This window comes from Entelurus aequoreus, linkage group LG13 (genome assembly GCF_033978785.1).
Source record: "Entelurus aequoreus isolate RoL-2023_Sb linkage group LG13, RoL_Eaeq_v1.1, whole genome shotgun sequence".
NCBI classification, from domain to species: Eukaryota; Metazoa; Chordata; class Actinopteri; order Syngnathiformes; family Syngnathidae; genus Entelurus; species Entelurus aequoreus.
In genome coordinates, this window is record NC_084743.1 from 14,540,833 (window position 1) to 14,561,136 (window position 20,304).

At 38.0% G+C, this 20,304-nt stretch overlaps 2 protein-coding genes across 5 annotated transcripts in view; both read right to left on the reverse strand.

The window, feature by feature from the left end:
• Positions 1 to 2,847: 2,847 nt before the first annotated feature.
• On the reverse strand, positions 2,848 to 16,937 carry LOC133663774 (histamine N-methyltransferase-like). The gene is made up of 7 exons (XM_062068478.1): positions 16,828 to 16,937; positions 16,633 to 16,764; positions 11,034 to 11,086; positions 10,820 to 10,927; positions 9,952 to 10,082; positions 8,148 to 8,241; positions 2,848 to 3,267 (listed from the first exon to the last, which is right to left on the reverse strand). The coding sequence occupies exons 2-7, from the start codon at positions 16,758 to 16,760 to the stop codon at positions 2,915 to 2,917; spliced, it is 867 nt and encodes a 288-aa protein (XP_061924462.1). The 5' UTR covers positions 16,761 to 16,764; positions 16,828 to 16,937; the 3' UTR covers positions 2,848 to 2,914.
• A 1,567-nt stretch (positions 16,938 to 18,504) lies between these two features.
• The window catches only part of LOC133663775 (histamine N-methyltransferase-like), a 48,528-nt gene continuing 46,728 nt past the window's right edge, over positions 18,505 to 20,304 (reverse strand). For all 4 annotated transcript variants that reach the window (XM_062068479.1, XM_062068481.1, XM_062068480.1 and 1 more), the window contains exon 7: positions 18,505 to 20,304. This exon is cut by the window's right edge and continues 1,120 nt beyond it. The gene's annotated coding sequence lies outside the window, so the exon portion shown is untranslated.

Here is a 20,304-nt window from a genome sequence, read left to right on the forward strand (position 1 = left end):
GTGGCTCATTTCCAAGCACGCCTAAAACATGGACAGTGAAAAGGTGTCCAGCTCAAGCTCATTTCCAAGCACACCTCAAACATGGACAGTGAAAAGGTGTCCATGCAGTCGTAGCTCATTTCCAAACATGGGACGCTGGTGTTTCTCTTCCGTGATAAGACGGCGAGTGGCTCTTAAGAGAGAATTAGCGTCAGTGTGCTGAGGTTGATTATCTCAGTGACTAATGTTCTGTCACTCGCTGGTAAGCGAGGGCCCAGTGAGGACCTCCTTTAATGAAGCCTGAGCAGGTGCTGAAAACCCCCCGACATCGGTAGGGGATGAGGTTTGTCGGAGCGGGAGGGGGCTGGGGGGGTGGGGGGGAACTGCACGGACAGGAAATTCTGATGAATTTCAATTACCTATCTATTAAAGCTAATGAGGTAAATGAGCCGCCAGAATCCATTTGCAAAATTAGCTGGAGACAACACCCGAGCAGGTTGACGCGCATTTGTGTTTGTGTGTGTTTGCAGTCACACCTAAAGTGTCTCCTTTTACCTTCAGCAATTACAATAAAGCACTTTTTTTTAGGTTAATGTTAAAAGCCTTTAGCGGTTTTCCTCTGGCAGATGCAATGTAAGGTCACGCTGCCCTCTGCTGGACACGTGTTGAAGCGCATGTGTAAACACCGTTTTCATGCCTGCGCCAACACTGCCATCTGCTGGATTGAGGGTGCAACAGCAAGTTCTGTGTGAGGGCGCGTCTCAGCAGTGAATTAGTGGATTTTGAGACTTTTCAAAGTAAAATGGCATTAAAGTTCTAGTTAAAGTATCAATGATTATTCTCTGCATTGGACCCATCACCCTTGATCACCCCCTGGGAGGTGAGGGGAGCAGTGAGCAGCAGCGGTGGCCGCGCCCGGGAATCATTTTTGGTGATTCAACCCCCAATTCCAACCCTTGATGCTGAGTGCCAAGCAGGGAGGTAATGGCTCCCATTTTTATAGTCTTTGGTATGACTCGGCCGGGGTTTGAACTCACACTATTATGTTAGTGTATCTAACATAATAGTGTGAGAGTCCAGTCCATAGCGGATCTAACATAATATTGTGAGAGTCCAGTCCATAGTGGATCTAACATAATAGTGAGAGTCCAGTCCATAGTGGATCTAACATAATAGTGTGGGAGTCCAGTCCATAGTGGATCTAACATAATATTGTGAGAGTCCAGTCCATAGTGGATCTAACATAATAGTGAGAGTCCAGTCCATAGTGGATCTAACATAATAGTGAGAGTCCAGTCCATAGTGGATCTAACATAATAGTGAGAGTCCAGTCCACAGTGGATCTAACATAATAGTGAGAGTCCAGTCCATAGTGGATCTAACATAATAGTGAGAGTCCAGTCCACAGTGGATCTAACATAATAGTGAGAGTCCAGTCCATAGTGGATCTAACATAATAGTGAGAGTCCAGTCCATAGTGGATCTAACATATTAGTGTGAGAGTCCAGTCCATAGTGGATCTAACATAATAGTGAGAGTCCAGTCCATAGTGGATTTAACATAATAGTGAGAGTCCAGTCCATAGTGGATCTAACATAATAGTGAGAGTCCAGTCCACAGTGGATCTAACATAATAGTGAGAGTCCAGTCCACAGTGGATCTAACATAACAGTGAGAGTCCAGTCCACAGTGGATCTAACATAATAGTGAGAGTCCAGTCCATAGTGGATCTAACATAATAGTGAGAGTCCAGTCCACAGTGGATCTAACATAATAGTGAGAGTCCAGTCCATAGTGGATCTAACATATTAGTGAGAGTCCAGTCCATAGTGGATCTAACATAATAGTGAGAGTCTAGTCCATAGTGGATCCAACATAATAGTGTGAGAGTCCAGTCCAAAGTGGATCTAACATAACAGTGAGAGTCCAGTCCATAGTGGATCTAACATAATAGTGAGAGTCCAGTCCGTGGTGGATCTAACATAATAGTGAGAGTCCAGTCCACAGTGGATCTAACATAATAGTGAGAGTCCAGTCCATAGTGGATCTAACATAATAGTGAGAGTCCAGTCCATAGTGGATCTAACATATTAGTGTGAGAGTCCAGTCCATAGTGGATCTAACATAATAGTGAGAGTCCAGTCCATAGTGGAATTAACATAATAGTGAGAGTCCAGTCCATAGTGGATCTAACATAATAGTGAGAGTCCAGTCCACAGTGGATCTAACATAATAGTGAGAGTCCAGTCCACAGTGGATCTAACATAACAGTGAGAGTCCAGTCCACAGTGGATCTAACATAATAGTGAGAGTCCAGTCCATAGTGGATCTAACATAATAGTGAGAGTCCAGTCCATAGTGGATCTAACATAATAGTGAGAGTCTAGTCCATAGTGGATCCAACATAATAGTGTGAGAGTCCAGTCCAAAGTGGATCTAACATAACAGTGAGAGTCCAGTCCATAGTGGATCTAACATAATAGTGAGAGTCCAGTCCGTGGTGGATCTAACATAATAGTGAGAGTCCAGTCCATAGTGGATCTAACATAATAGTGTGGGAGTCCAGTCCGTAGTGGATCTAACATAATAGTGAGAGTCCAGTCCATAGTGGATCTAACATAATAGTGAGAGTCCAGTCCATAGTGGATCTAACATAATAGTGAGAGTCCAGTCCATAGTGGATCTAACATAATAGTGAGAGTCCAGTCCATAGTGGATCTAACATAATAGTGAGAGTCCAGTCCATAGTGCCTTGGGCAAGACACTTTACCCACCTGCTCCCAGTGCCACCCACACTGGTTTAAATGTAACTTAGATATTGGGTTTATAAATATAATTCACTTGACAAATAAGTTCTGCAAACGAGCAGATTGTGATGTTTAATTGTCTTTAGAGACTGAGCTGGTCACTGATAATCAGTCATGAATCCAGAGGTTCAAGCATGAACAAACACACAGCTTAAGTTACTGTTGAAAGACACCTTGCCCTCCTTCTCCGTGCTACACTCCCTCCGGAGCAGGTTTAGTATGTCCGTTCTTATTTGCGGCGTGAACGACTGGTGGAAGTTCTCTCTGGCTGTCATGAAACTAAGCAGACGTTGTCCGGTCTTGCTGTCCGGATCGAAGCACTCCGTCACGTCGAAGGTGTTGGGGATGAAATGCTCCTCGTATTTCAGACCCAGACTCTTCAGGGAGGCCAGGACGTCAGCAGATGAGCGATACACGGGGAGCGTCTCGTTGCACAGCTCCTTGGAGAAGGTCCTCCACAGAGTGTCCCAGCCACAGTTGGCTGTTTTGCATCAACACATGCATTCATTAGGAAATGGACTTAAAGGCCTACTGAAAGCCACTACTACCGACCACGCGGTCTGATAGTTTATATATCAATGATGAAATCTTAACATTGCAACACATGCCAATACGGCCGGGTTAACTTATAAAGTGACATTTTAAATTTCCCGCTAAACTTCCGGTTGAAAAAGCCTTTGGAGGATGACGTATGCGCGTGACGTAGCCCGAGGAACAGAGGTATGCCTTCCCCATTGAATACAATACAAAAAAGCTCTGTTTTCATTTCATAATTCCACAGTATTCTGGACATCTGTGTTGGTGAATCTTTTGCAATTTGTTTAATGAACAATGGAGGCTGCAAAGAAGAACGTTGTAGGTGGGATCGGTGTATTAGCGGCTGGCTGTAGCAACCCAACAAGGACTACTTACTTGGATAGCAGACGCGCTAGCCGATGCTAGCCGCCCACCGCACGGATGATCGGGTGAAGTCCTTCGTCGCGCCGTCGATCGCTGGAACGCAGGTGAGCACGGGTGTGGATGAGCAGATGAGGGCTGGCTGGCGTAGGTGGAGCGCTAATGTTTTTATCATAGCTCTGTGAGGTCCGGTTGCTAAGTTGCTAAGTTAGCCTTAGCGTCGTTAGCAACAGCATTGTTAAGTTTTGCCAGGCTGAGATCTATTAACCATGTAGTTACATGTCCATAGTTTAATAGTATTGTTGATCTTCTGTCTATCCTTCCAGTCAGGGATTTATTTATTTTGTTTCTATCTGCATTTGAGACAGATGCTATCACGTTAGCTCATGCTAAAGAGCTCCGTCGATGTATTGTCGTGGAGATAAAAGTCACTGTGAATGTCCATTTCGCGTTCTCGACTCTCATTTTCAAGAGGATATAGTATCTGAGGTGGTTTAAAATACAAATCCGTGATCTACAATAGAAAAAGGAGAGAGTGTGGAATCCAATGAGCCAGCTTGTACCTAAGTTACGGTCAGAGCGAAAAAAAATATGTATTTCACTGCATTCTAGTCCGTCACTCTAACGTTCCTCATCCACGAATCTTTCATCCTCGCTCAAATTAATGGGGTAATCGTCGCTTTCTCGGTCCAAATAGCTCTAGCTGCGTTGAAAACAATAGGAAAATATGAGGGAGTGAACAACTGACAACGTCACGCTACTTCCGGTAGGGGCAAGGTTTTTTTTTATCAGAGACCAAAAGTTGCGAACTTTATCGACGTTGTTCTATACTAAATCCTTTCAGCAAAAATATGGCAATATCGCAAAATGATCAAGTATGACACATAGAATGGATCTGCTATCCCCGTTTAAATTAAAAAAAATCATTTCAGTAGGCCTTTAAAGACACTTCCTAATGAGATCTAAGACCGTAGTGTTAGAACTGTACTGTCTTTACAGAGATAATACAGTCAAACCCCAATTTACGAACTTACCGTATTTTCCGGACTATAGGGCGCACTGGATTATAAGGCACACTGCCGATGGATGGTCTATTTTCTATCTTTTTCCATACAAAAGGCGCACTGGATTATAAAGCGCAATAAAGGAGTCATATTATTATTATTTTTTTTCTAAATGTAAAAGACTTCCTTGTGGTCTACATAACATGTGATGGTGGTTCTTTAGTCAAAATGTTGCATGGATGATGTTTTACAGATCATCTTCAAGCCACAGTCCCCATTTTGTGGGCGGTCTTATTTACGTGGCTCACCTTCGGCAGCGTCTTCTCCCCGCCATCTTTGTTGTAGCGGTGTAGCGTGTAAGGACGGGAGTGGAAGAAGTGTCAAAAGATGGAGCTAACTGTTTTAATGACATTCAGACTTTACTTCAATCAATAACGGAGCAGCATCTCCTCATCCGCCGGAAATGTGTACCGTGAAAAACCGTCTGACCGGAACTCTCTAATAACTAAAGTTCCTTGGGTGAATAATGTAAACTCACTACACCGGTATGTTTTAGTGATTTCATGGCGAGTTTACTGACAGATATGTGACCCGTGCTGGCAAAATGAGTCGGAATACGCACAGGCTAATTTTGACCTACAGGCAAATAAGTGAAAAAAATGTATCTTGGTTGAAATTGAGATTTTCACAAAAATGAGTCCATAAAGCCACAATCTAGCGATCCCAATCATCGAAATAGCAAGCAAACATCTTAAATCACCTTTATTTGAAGGTTTTGTACGAGGTATGTCTTCAGAAATTAGTCCTTTGTGTTAAAATTCCTTGAGAAAATCAAGTGTTTTCAACGCTCACTCGCGGCAATAAGGGGGAATCCCCCTAGCCATATTTGGTATCATTGTGACGCCAAGTTGACCTACTTTCTAAAAATGAGCATGGAATTCCCGATGACGCCATTCTGAACCAATATAATTTGAGTTTTTAAACCTGTCCCGACGTAAACAAATCCGGCTTGTTGCTAAGCGGTCGCTGTGAATCACCCCGCGCGGTGCATTGTGGTATCATGGCAGCGCCCTGATGAAAAACAACACACAGTAATTCGAGCGGAATATTTGGTGAAAAAAGGTGATTTTCGAACATTTTAATTATTATTTTTGTGGATAAGTTAGACTGTTTTACATTCCGTAATGGATTTAGAAGGTGGAGAGGGTACACAGGCGGTTGCAAGTGCGCTAAATTCACTGCAGTCGGCGAATCTTCTTAGTGCTGCTGGTCAGGAATATTACGGACAGCTGACCAGCTGACAAACTGACCAGTGAACAAAAAAACTGTGACATAACAGTGTTGAAATTTTTGTACATAACCGTTTTCAATAGAGTTGAATATATATTTTTCCTTTAGACATGGGATTTGACTTTAATTGTACCCATTTTGGTGTTGCTACAAGGACTTTTAAGGTATGGTTGCTATGGAGTTTTGTTTTGGAACATTCTGTTCTGGAACAGTAAACTTTAAGCTGTTTTTTCTCAAAACGGACCCTCAAACTTGGTCGACTTCAATCGGATGTAACTCGGTCATTTTCTGTCCGATTCCAACAAACCATACATTATTTTGAAGGTCTTTAGATGGAGAATGTGTAAATAACAATAACTCAGTTTTTAAAATTTCCTCATTGTGGCAAGGCAAGGCAAGGCAAGGCAAGGCAACTTTATTTGTATAGCGCTTTTCATACACAAGGCAGACTCAAAGTGCTTCACAGACAACAATGTGAAATGAAAGAAAATAAAAGCAAAATTAAATGCAGACAATAAAAATAAAAACATTGTGACTCATTTTGCCAGCACAGGTCACATATAAGTAAGAACTTTACACTACTTTTTTTAGAAATGGCAACAGCGCAGGATGAATGTCCCATAACAAGAAGATAGAGGAAAAGAAGAAGCTTATTGACTACAAAGGCGGACGTGCGCAAATTTTCAGGACTTATGCAGATCCCAAATACAGATCAGCAGGTACCAGAAGGTAAGAAAAGTTGCTTTTGCATAAAATTGCGAAACAAAACGCCAGATAATATGTCTTACCTTATACACACACACCATAATAATACTCCTATGTTGAAGCACAGTACAATCCATCAAGCGGTGTGGCTTCATAGCTTACCAAAGTCCTACTAAAACATTTTGATGGATTTTTGAGCGCCGTGTGTAATGTTCTACATTTTCAATGGAACATTTTAAATGTTGGCGTTGTTTACTTGAGTCATATTGCAGTCTAAAGCTGCACTGTACGTAACAAAAAAAGATCAAAATCAAAGTTGTTTTATGCATGTGCCCCAGTGTTTCTTTCTGAAATATTCCACTGGTATTACGCTCACATTTATTTACAGCAATCCTACAATTACAACTACCGTATTTCCTTGAATGGCCGCAGGGGCGTTAATTAATTTAAAACCTCCTGTCACTCCTGCGTTTACCGGAAACCGGCGGGATGGCCGTGCATGCGGTAATTATTTTAAAACCTCTTCTCACTCCGGCGTTTACCAAAAGGAATCCATAAAATTTAGGCGTGCGCTTTGAGTGTGATGTAAGCATACCATCGTGAAAAGCACATTTAATTAAAAAAAGCGTTATTATGGTCTTACCTGTACTTATAAATGGAGTCCATTTGCAGCTCCTTCTGACCAAAAGCATCGATAACTTGTTTATAGAAGTCTTCCTTATTTTCTTTCTTCAGTTTTAAAAGTCTCTGTTTCGATGGAGATATTCCTTTAATTATTACCTCCTGCTTCCATTGAAAGTCCAGTTTAGAAAACTGTTTTATTTTAGATACTGGTATGCAATCCTCCATCTGAAAAAAAATCTCTTGCTGCGTGTGTTCACTTCTTCTGCAGTACCGGAAGTCGCAAGAAGGATCACTAGCGCGGCAGCGCCCTCTACCACCAGGAGGCGGGAGTCATTTAATGACTTATACAGTATTTCACACACGCAGCTACGGTATATTAATAAAACATAACTGCTTACTGTTCTCTTTAGCATACTGTACCGGTATTCAATAGCTTGGACCTTAAATCCTACTGAAAAGCTCTTTATCTTTTTTCCTTTGTGCGATTGTAAACTACTGAAAGCCGCTTCCTCCATTTTGAAAATGAGGACAGGTAAATCGTCACTCGTGACGTAACGAATTTGACCCGGTGGAAGTTCTAGCCATATGCTAAATATTTTGCGAAACGAGTTTGACCCGGCGAAAATTATCGACATGCGATAATAAAATTAATATTTTGCGAAACGAATTTGATCCAGCTTCAATAATAAACCGGCGATAAGGCCAAGCATGCGTTAATTATTTTGAGAAACGACTTTGACCCGGCAGTAATTCTAGACGTGCGAATACTATATTCCCTGCGCCAATTCAAGGAAATACGGTAAGTTGATGACTGAAAGTTATGTAAAAATGAACCGCTTACCGCTTTCTATAATGATCATGAGCCTGCCATTCTTGTTCAGAAGGCTGTGGTAGAATTGGATCGTTTTGGTCAGGTCATCCACATAGTACAGCATCTGTAAAGCAGAATTAGAGGGTATGTTACACTTGTAATGTGCATTACCTACACCTGTGCCTGCAACATATACATACTGTATATATTAGGGGTGTGACGGTATGTGTATTTGTATTGAACCGTTTCGGTACGGTGGGTTCGGTTCGGAGGTGTACCGAACGAGTTTCCACACGAACATATTAAGCTAAGCTAAAGTCTTAACAAGCTGCTCCGCTTCCTTCTGCCTGTCTCTGTCAGTACACAGCACCCAGCATTGTACCACCCACACAACCATCTGATTGGTTACATACAGAGCGGTAACAGCCAATCAGCAGTGCGTATTCAGAGCGGTAACAGCCAATCAGCAGTGTGTATTCAGAGCGCATGTAGTCAGTGCTTAGCGTTTAGCAGGTAAGCATCAGGCAGCGGACTCTCCCCAAATGATAATAAACACCTCCCAGTTAACTACTGGTAACATCACTATGAGCCTGTTGACCTTCTAGAAATATAAACTGAAGCTCAGCTCGCTCGCAGTCCTGGCTTGAGGTGAAGGCTAATTCGCTTTTAGCGTAATGTTAGCTCATTTTGCGATGTGTGTGTGTGTGTTACGGACAGCAAAGCCCTGTCTGTCTGTTATTTCACTTTACCTTTTTCTGTGTTGATTGAGCTGTGTTGAAGCAAAAAAGGACATTATGTTAAATGAAGAGTTTCTGTCGTTGATAGTTGATATAATAATGTAACTGCATCATTAAGCCTACATGAACTCCATGGTGTTCATGGATGGATAGTCTCTCCTATTGCTATTGTACTATTTTTTTCAGCTATAGTTACATTAATCATTAGTAATGGAGCAGCCTAATTTTGAATGGCAGGGTCCCTGCTATCACATGTTGATAAAAATATAACATTTACATAATAAAAATCAACTACAGGCTTCCCAAATGCTGTAATAAATTAAGCATTAAGCCATTGTTTAAAAATTTGGTAAATAAATAACCAAAACATTTATATTTTGTTGTTTTCTTACTGTACCGAAAATGAACCGAACCGTGACCTCTAAACCGAGGTACGTACCGAACCAAAATTTTTGTGTACCGTTACACCCCTAATATATATACATATATATTGTGCATATATACTGTACATTTATACATAAAAACATATATACATATATAGATTCAATTTATTGGTCTCGAGACCTGATCCGATACGTAAAAAAGTTAACTTTTTTACAAGACTTATTTTATTACATGTAGAATTTGCTGGTATTATTGTAAATCAATAATACCAGATGAGAAGATGCTGCTCCGTTACTGATTGAAGTGAAGTGAATTATATTTATATAGCGCTTTTCTCTAGTGACTCAAAGCACTTTTACATAGTGAAACTCAATATCTAAGTTACATTTAAACCAGTGTGGGTGGCACTGGGAGCAGGTGGGTAAAGTGTCTTGCCCAAGGACACAACGGCAGTGACTAGGATGGCGGAAGCGGGGATTGAACCTGGAACCCTCAAGTTGCTGACACGCTCTACCAACCGAGCTTTATTTATAGTAAAGTCTGAATGTCATTAAAACAGTTAGCTCCATCTTTTGACACTTCTTCCATTCCCCTATGGTCCGAAAAATACGGTACATAACATGTAAAATATATTTATGACTTATTTTTCCTGTCACTCAAGGAGATGTCAAACTTCCATCCCAAAGTTTTGCAGCTCACCAGATATTCTGTACCTGAATCATGTGTATGAAGTCAAAAGTCTTCACGTCTCCACTTCCAATGGCTTTCTGGATATACTCCTCACTGGGCATGGTGTTCCAGGTGAATGGAATCTTCTGCAGGTTACCAGTCGTTTTTACCAGTGCTGGAAATCGTTTAGGGAGACGATAGCAAAAGGTCATTAAAATCCACTTAGGTCAATTACAGATTGTTTATTGTGTTTTTTAGGGCTGATACCAATACTGATTATTAGTAGTCAAAGAGGCCCATATCCGGTATTTGGTGCCGATATTCAGTCGCAGTAAAAGTTATTTTAACATGAATTGATTAACGTGCTTAAACAAGTTGAAAAACGTATTCGGGTGTTACCATTTAGTGGTCAATTGTACGGAATATGTACTGTACTGTGCAATCTACTAATAAACGTTTCAATCAATCAAAAAACATAAATAGTATGTCAGTAAACAGCTGGACAAGGCTTTAAATTGTTTATTTTTAACATTGAATTTAATTTTATTTTTTTATAGAAAAAAATCGGACTTGTAGCGACATAATGTTTTGTGTTTTTTGTGGTGCGCCTTATAATCCGGTGCGCCCTATGGTCCGGAAAATACAGCATGTCAAAATGTCAAATATCGGTCAATATCTAAGGTAATGTTGACATTAAACTGCTTATCCTGGTATTTATTTGATCAGGTTGAATAACATGCCGATGTTTGGAGCACTTTGGAATGAACAGGTCGATGATTTACAGTCCAAACTTTGCTGCCAGGGCGAAGGTCACATGTTGTGAGGGATGATTTCAACTTTATAAATATCATGCTGACCAACCACAAACGTTACGAAAACCAAAACGAAACAAACGCTGCATGTTGTCGATACCTTTGAATTTGGCAACCAGTTCGGCGCTTCCTTCCACGACGTCGGCGGTGATGGGAAGAGTGGAGAAGGTGGACTGCATGAGGGACAGCATGTGGACATCCACTTCGCCTGGAAGAAATGTTCATCCAACGCTGCACACTTTTTTTAATTGTATTTTGCCTATCATTTTACAATCATTGTGAAAGCATGACGGATGTATTTTTTTTAAATGCACCTCCACCACTTCCCACGCCCAGAACAGCCAGGCTACTTTTGTCTGCTCCCATTCTGCAAAGCAAGCACAAGATAATCATAAAAACATGATTGTATACACCAGGCCTGGGCAATTATTTTGACTCGGGGGCCACATTTAGAGAAAAAAATGTGTCTGGGGGCCAGTATATCTATTTTTAGGAACACTAATACAAAACCTCACAATTAGGGATGTCCGATAATGGCTTTTTGCCGATATCCGATATGCCGATATTGTCCAACTCTTTAATTACCGATACCGATATCAACCGATACCGATATCAACCGATATATACAGTCGTGGAATTAACACATTATTATGCCTAATTTGGACAACCAGGTATGGTGAAGATAAGGTACTTTTAAAAAAAATGAATCAAATAAAATAAGATAAATAAATTAAAAACATTTTCTTGAATAAAAAAGAAAGTAAAACAATATAAAAACAGTTACATAGAAACTAGTAATTAATGAAAATGTGTAAAATTAACTGTTAAAGGTTAGTATTATTAGTGGACCAGCAGCACGCACAATCATGTGTGCTTACGGACTGTATCCCTTGCAGACTGTATTGATATATATTGATATATAATGTAGGAACCAGAATATTAATAACAGAAAGAAACAACCCTTTTGTGTGAATGAGTGTAAATGAGTGTAAATGGGGTGGGTTGGTGCACTAATTGTAAGTGTATCTTGTGTTTTTTATGTGGATTTAATAAATAAAAAAAAAAAAAAATAAAATAAAAAAAATACCATACTGATAATAAAAAAAACGATACCGATAATTTCCGATATTACATTTTAACACATTTATCGGCCGATAATATCGGCAGACCGATATTATCGGACATCTCTACTCACAATAATGTCTGATTGAATGCTAAAAACGTCATGACAGACCGCCTTAAAAAACGTAATGGAATTTTACATTTTTCTTTGAACGATAAAACACTGAATATTGACAAAATATGAATGTCACACCCCCTTTTGATCGACATAGTTTACATTTTTAGGAACACTAATACAAAACCTCACAATAATGTGTGATTGAATGCTAAAAACGTCATGACAGACCGCCTTAAAAAACGTAATGGAATTTTACATTTTTCTATGAACGATAAAACACTGAATATTGACAAAATATGAATGTCACACCCCCTTTTGATCGACATATTTTACATTTTTAGGAACACTAATACAAAACCTCACAATAATGTGTGATTGAATGCTAAAAACGTCATGACAGACCGCCTTAAAAAACGTAATGGAATTTTACATTTTTCTTTGAACGATAAAACACTGAATATTGACAAAATATGAATGTCACACCCCCTTTTGATCGACATATTTTACATTTTTAGGAACACTAATACAAAACCTCACAATAATGTGTGATTGAATGCTAAAAACGTCATGACAGACCGCCTTAAAAAACGTAATGGAATTTTACATTTTTCTATGAACGATAAAACACTGAATATTGACAAAATATGAATGTCACACCCCCTTTTGATCGACATATTTTACATTTTTAGGAACACTAATACAAAACCTCACAATAATGTCTGATTGAATGCTAAAAACGTCATGACAGACCGCCTTAAAAAACGTAATGGAATTTTACATTTTTCTTTGAACGATAAAACACTGAATATTGACAAAATATGAATGTCACACCCCCTTTTGATCGACATATTTTACATTTTTAGGAACACTAATACAAAACCTCACAATAATGTGTGATTGAATGCTAAAAACGTCATGACAGACCGCCTTAAAAAACTTAATGGAATTTTACATTTTTCTTTGAACGATAAAACACTGAATATTGACAAAATATGAATGTCACACCCCCTTTTGATCGACATATTTTACATTTTTAGGAACACTAATACAAAACCTCACAATGTCTGATTGAATGCTAAAAACGTCATGACAGACCGCCTTAAAAAACCTAATGGAATTTTAAATTTTTCTATGAACGATAAAACACTGAATATTGACAAAATATGAATGTCACACCCCCTTTTGATCGACATATTTTACATTTTTAGGAACACTAATACAAAACCTCACAATAATGTGTGATTGAATGCTAAAAACGTCATGACAGACCGCCTTAAAAAACGTAATGGAATTTTACATTTTTCTATGAACGATAAAACACTGAATATTGACAAAACATGAATGTCACCCCCTTTTGATCGACATATTTTACATTTTTAGGAACACTAATACAAAACCTCACAATAATGTCTGATTGAATGCTAAAAACGTCATGACAGACCGCCTTAAAAAAACGTAATGGAATTTTACATTTTTCTATGAACGATAAAACACTGAATATTGACAAAATATGAATGTCACACCCCCTTTTGATCGACATATTTTACATTTTTAGGAACACTAATACAAAACCTCACAATAATGTCTGATTGAATGCTAAAAACGTCATGACAGACCGCCTTAAAAAACGTAATGGAATTTTACATTTTTCTATGAACGATAAAACACTGAATATTGACAAAATATGAATGTCACACCCCCTTTTGATCGTAATATTTTACAATCAAGTGAAACGCAACAAAAATGCAACAAACAGTGAAATATGAACGCGAAGGGTACAAAATAAACCAACCTACAATCTGATATATCACTAAGCTTTAGAACTTTGTTGTGAAAATCTCCTTCCGCGTCTGTGGAAACGCTTCCCACCCACACTCTGAGCTGCTGTGACGTCGATTACCATAGTAACTAATTAGATTACCATAGTAACTGGTATATCATCCAAAAGCGCAGATTCCAACCATTGAAGTACTTAGTATAGTTGAGGACAAACGGTCATTAGAAAACATGACTGCACATCATTATGGCAGCTACACTTTTCACCTTAAACATGTAAAAAAAATTGATTTGGGAATGTCCGGCGGGCCAGATTGAAAAGCTTAACGGACCGCATGTCGCCCCCGGGCCTTAATTTGCCCAGGTCGGGTATACACTCATGTGGTTGTTGATATGCGGGTACTAGACTGGCCTGCCTGTAGTCCAGGCCTGTCTCCCATTGAATGTGTGGCGCATTATGAAGCCTAAAATACCACAAGGGAGACCCCCGGACTGTTGAACAACTTAAGCTGTACATCAAGCAAGAATGGGAAAGAATTCCACCTGAGAAGCTTCAAAAATGTGTCTCCTCAGTTCCCAAACCTTTACTGAGTGTTGTTAAAAGGAAAGGCCATGTAACACAGTGGTGAACATGCCCTTTCCCAACTACTTTGGCACGTGTTGCAGCCATGAAATTCTAAGTTAATTATTATTTGCAAAAAAAATAAAAGTTTATGAGTTTGAACATCAAATATCTTAGGCTGACCATACGTCCTCTTTTCCCCGGACATGTCCTCTTTTGCAGGGGTGTCCGGGCGGTGTTTCTTAAATGCCTCAAATGTGCGGCATTTTGAATTAGGGTTGCGTGTATTTTCAATGTACGTCCAGGGTTAAGTTAAGAAGGGGTTAAAAAAAAAAAAACTGAAGGTGCGCGCACGTAGCAACATTCGTGAGGGAGGGGCAGAGACACAGAGCGAGAGAGCTAGTGAGTGGAGAAACGGACATGAGAACATGAAATGCCGAAATGTAAATGCAACTTCACGGATGATTTGCAGGAAAAGTATTTGTGTTTTGGTCCTGGCCGTGACACATGGGAAGCAGAATGCACTGTGTGCAAAGCAGCAACGTATGTATCTGTGGCAAATAAAGGGGCCGACGATCTACAAGCCCATATCCACACTACAAAGCACAAAACAGCTGTGCAGGGCGAGAGCTCGTCTGCTGTTTTTTGTTTAAATTTAATTAACTTGTTTTGAGGCATTATTTATGTTTACATTGTATACAAGAGGTTATTTTGAATATTTCTACCTCTGCACTTTTTTTTCCCAAAACTGTGAATGTTACAGAATATAAGTGTGACTTATTTTGTTATACTGTCAACCAGTGTTGGCGTTAACACACTTTTTGTTTCTTTTTAACGCATTGAAATCAGAAAGGACGCAGATTACAAATTTTTTTAAATTTTTTTTTACCATTTGTGGCCCACAGCTAATGCTTTAAAGGCCCACGGCACATTCAAAAAATACTATTAAAATAAACAAAAACATAACAAAAGTGAAATAAAAAAGCTTAAAGGTGAAATGTAATTTAGAAAAAGTTGCAATGTTGACTAATAAAACAAAGCTGTTTTTTTTCTTCTTTCAAACGGTCATTGCTCAAAACATAATATTGAATCAAAATCAATGTTATTATGAATTATTGACCTATCAAAGGCTCCGATTACTTCACATCAAATATTCCACTTTGAAAAATATTTTTGGTGGAAGATTTTGCATATTTTGTGTGTTTGCCATAAAAAACATAGTTTTGTTTGACAAAAAAGGGCAGAAAACAAACAAACAAAAAAAAAACAACATAAAAAAAACTAAAACATTTTGAAACGAGGAATAGATCCGAAGTTGATGTAGACTCCAGAGATTTAAGCGTTAAATATAAAATGTATGTATGCCCAGGCACACCATTATCATCATTTCATGACCCAAGCAAAATACTTTGTACACTTTTATACTGAAATAAATACACCTACAACTTATTGAATAAAAACATAGAAAAAACTACCAGCAGCGGTAAAGTTTAGATCCATGAAGGAAAGAAGAAAGTGAATTAATGTTTATAACTGAATACATTTACATTTGTACCGGTATACAAATTTGTTTTATTTTGTATTATCTTTTTTAATGAATTAAGTAACGTTTATGACAACCTTTTTCCAAAACACAATATAGAATGTGAGATACAACAGGATAATGCACACATTTGTCATTTGTTTTCAAAACGCTTTCAAAAAAGCGGGACCCCAAAAATGTACTGTGGGACCCCATTTTTATGACTTATGACCCCATTTTGAAAATTCCTAGCACCAAAACTGCTATCAACAGAGGAGAAAAAATGCTTTATTTTGAAAAATATATTATTTATAAAGCAAGTTCGAGTATCATTGGCAAATTTTCACCTAGTCCCGGCCTTGGCACGCATGTGTCCTCTTTTTGGGATTTCAGAATATGGTCAGCCTAAAATATCTTGTCTTTGTAGTGCATTCAATTGAATATGGGTTGAAAAGGATTTGCAAATCATTGTATTCCGTTTATATTTACATCCAACACAATTTCCCAACTCATATGGAAACGGGGTTTGTACTTAGATTTCAGTTTTTGCAGTGTAAAAGCGCTATATAAATATACTTCACTTCACACAGAAAAATAATTATGATGTACATCTTTAATGTATGTATTTATATATTTAATATTTGTTTACTTACTATGTTATATTGTTTATTTATTCACTGTTCTGTTACTAACAAAGAACAAGGAAATGGGATAAAATTGCTATGATATGTGCTGTAATGAAACAACTGGAAATATGTGATGCATTACATTGTATCGTATGCATGTTCGAAATAAACTAAAACTGAACTGAACATTCAGCCACGTTATTATTATTATTATTATTATTAATACTAGTGTCATTATTATTACTACCTTATGAGTTGGTCTGGCAACTTCTTGATGAGGAACTGGACAACAGCTTGATGCTCGCCAGAGTGTTGGAGGTAGAAGTGGAAACTTTCTACTTCACTTCCCTCATAACTGCTTTGCTTGGCCGCCATGTTGCTGTCAGACATGAACATACGCGTGTAAACAGAACAGGAAGTCAACAAAACGATATACATTTACCTGGACTGTTATGTCCACCTGTTGTCTTGGCGGAAGTCAAACAGTGAATAACTTTTTTTTCTTCTCACACAGCTTTTTTTAAACCGTTACGCTGAAGTAGCTGACTTCAAAATAAAAGTCTTCCTGTGTCCGTCGGGCAATCCCATTCTATGACGGTAAGTTAAAACATTAGCGTATATGGCAACTTCGGACCTGGCCTGAGCCGATAGAAACACTTTTTTAACGAAAGAACAGGGAGGTTAGTCGATAAAATGCGAAGGCGATACAAACGACTTTAATTTTGAAATGCCACAACCCAAATAAGGTTAAGTTAATACTGGAATAAACTCGAGCACATTTTTTGTTATGTAATTTTTGCAGGAAGGGCAGCAAACATTATAAAACAAAAGGGCAATTAAATAAAAATAAAAAGCATGATAAATAATATAATAGTAATTTTACGGAGCTTGTTATTTTTTGAGTCCCCATAAAGCGGGGGTCGGCAACCCGCGGCTCTTTAGCGCCGCCCTAGTGGCTCTCTGGAGATTTTTCAAAAATGTATGAAGAATGGAAAAAGATGAGGGGAAAAATATCAATTTTTTTTGTTTTAGTGTGGTTTCTGTAGGAGGACAAACATGACACAACCCTCCCTAATTGTTATAAATCACACTGTTTATATTAAACATGCTTCACTGATTCGAGTATTTGGCGAGCGCCGTTTTGTCCTACTAATTTTGGCGGTCCTTGAACTCACTGTATAGTTTGTTTACATGTATAACTTTCTCGGACGTGTTTTATGCCACTTCTTTTTCTGTCTCATTTTATCCACCACACTTATAACGTTGTACATGAGTGCACAAAGGTGAGTTTTGTTGATGTTATTGACTTGTGTGGAGTGCTAATCAGACATATTTGGTCACTGCATGACTGCAAGCTAATCAATGCTAACATGCTATTTAGGCTAGCGATATGTACATATTGCATCATTATGCCTCATTTGTAGTTTTTTTTTTAGGTAATTTAGTTTCCTTTAAGTCCTCTTAATTACATTTATATCTCATTATACATGTAATATGGCTTTTATTTTTTTGCGGCTCCGGACAGATTTGTTTTTGTATTTTTGGTCCAATATGGCTCTTTCAACATTTTGGGTTGCCGACCCCTGCCATAAAGTATTCGTGTCATTTGCATGCTTTTTACTAGGCTGTGCTATTTGTAAAGGATGTATCCGTTGCACTTACTACCATTGGCCTCAAGATGGCGCCAGTACCTCAGCCAAGTCCAGTAATAACTCCCCATAAGCATTGGATGCTTTAAACAAGCGTGGGGCCGTTTTGATATTTTACATTTCAAAACCAAAACAAATATTTTATTTTTTATATTTTTTTAAACCTTAAGGGCTCCCCTCAAGTTCGATCCAAGGGACGCAAAAGGACCTCAGTCATAAAAATGGAAAAAAATAACAAGTGTATTATTATTTTTTGTTTGTTTTCTTCAACGCTTACAGTACATCTCTAGATCAACTTCAGGTCTATCTGTCGATATAAAGTTTAATTAAAATAATCATGTTTAATGTTTTATGCCCTTTTTTTTTTTTTTTTTTTTAAGACAACCCTGTTTTTTTAATGACATAAGCACAAACTATGAATTCATTTCCCACCAATTTTTTTTAAAGTGGAACATTTTATGTGAAGTAATTGGATTCTTAAATAGGTAAATAATTCATAACATCTCTGATTTCAATTCGTTATAATTCAAGCATTAACAGTTTAAAAAACAAACAAAGACATTATTGAGGATCCAAAAGGACCCCACTCATAAAAGTGTTAAAATACAAAACCCAAAACCAGTGAAGTTGGCATGTTGTGTAAATGGTAAATAAAAACAGAATACAATGATTTGCAAATCCTTTTCAACTTATATTCAATTGAATAGACTGCAAAGACAAGATACTTAACGTCAGTGGTGGTTCGTATGTCGGGGTCACAGTCAGAAGATTGAGAGTTCGAATCTCTGTTGAAGCATGCATGAACAATCTGGCTTGCTCCCACATCCCAAAAACATACATCAGGTCAGTGATTCTCAAACTGTGGTATGCAGGCTCCATCTTGCGGTACACCAAAAAAAAAAAATACATAAAAAATCCCTTGATTAAAGTACAATGTTTTATTTTCCTATATTTAACACAGTGTTACTGTTCAAACGGTTTGTAATGTTACAATGGTTAAAAATACTAAATAAATCCTCTGCCTTGTTTTTTTAATGAATACTTAGGCCTACTACGCTACTGTATTTTAATGCTGGTCATTATGGTGGTACTTTGGGAGCCAAGTTTTTTCTGAGGTGGTACTTGGTGAAAAAAGCTTGAGAACGTCGGTCATTTGAGACTTTTAATCGTACATTAAGGTGTGACTTGTTTGTTTGCATGGATCCGGTCTTTTCCATTAGAGGTGTGAGTCTTTGGGCACCGAATGAGTCGATTCGATTCGGAATCGATTTCCCATTCAAACCGATTCTCGCAATGTATTATTCGGTTTGATGATAACAATGAAACTGTTTCAAAACAAGTTACAGGTTAGAAAAGCATGGAGATGGCCGAAAAACGTATTAAAGAAAAAATGGTATTATTTAAAAAATAAAAAAATAAAAAATTGTAATTGGTTTTTTGTAAATTACGCATCGATTTAGAATCGCGATTTGGATGTGAATCTATTTTTTTTTTGCACCCCTAATTTCCAATCACTTTTTAATGTTGATCAGCATGCTGGAACGGCGAGACTTTGATTTTGTATGTTAGTTTTTCCCTAACCGTGGGGCCCATTTTTGGGCCGCTAGCACCCCCTAGAGCAGTGGTTCTCAAATGGGGGTACGGTACCCCTGGGGGTACTTGAAGGTATGCCGAGGGGTACGTGAGATTTTTTTTTAAATATTTAAAAAATAGCAACAATTCAAAAATCCTTTATAAATATATTTATTGAATAATACTTCAACAAAATATGAATGTAAGTTCATAAACTGAACATCAAATCAAGTAGGCTATTCCATTCATTACTATAAACCCAGAGTTTCCCCCATGCCATGATGGTTTGACCCTCACTAAAATGTCTGTCAAAAAGAACTGTGAAAAGAAATGCAACAATGCAATATTCAATGTTGACAGCTAGATTTTTTTTGGACATGTTCCATAAATATTGATGTTAAAGATTTATTTTTTTGCGAAGAAATGTTTAGAATTAAGTTTATGAATCCAGATGGGTCTCTATTACAATCCCCAAAGAGGGCACTTTAAGTTGACGATTACTTCTAGTGTAGAAATCGTTATTTATAATTGAATCACTTGTTTATTTTTCAACAAGTTTTTAGTTATTTTTATATCTTTTTTTCCAAATAGTTCGAGAGACCACTACAAATGAGCAATATTTTTGCACTGTTATACAATTTAATAAATCAGAAACTGATGACATAGTGCTGTATTTTACTTATTTATCTCTTTTTTTC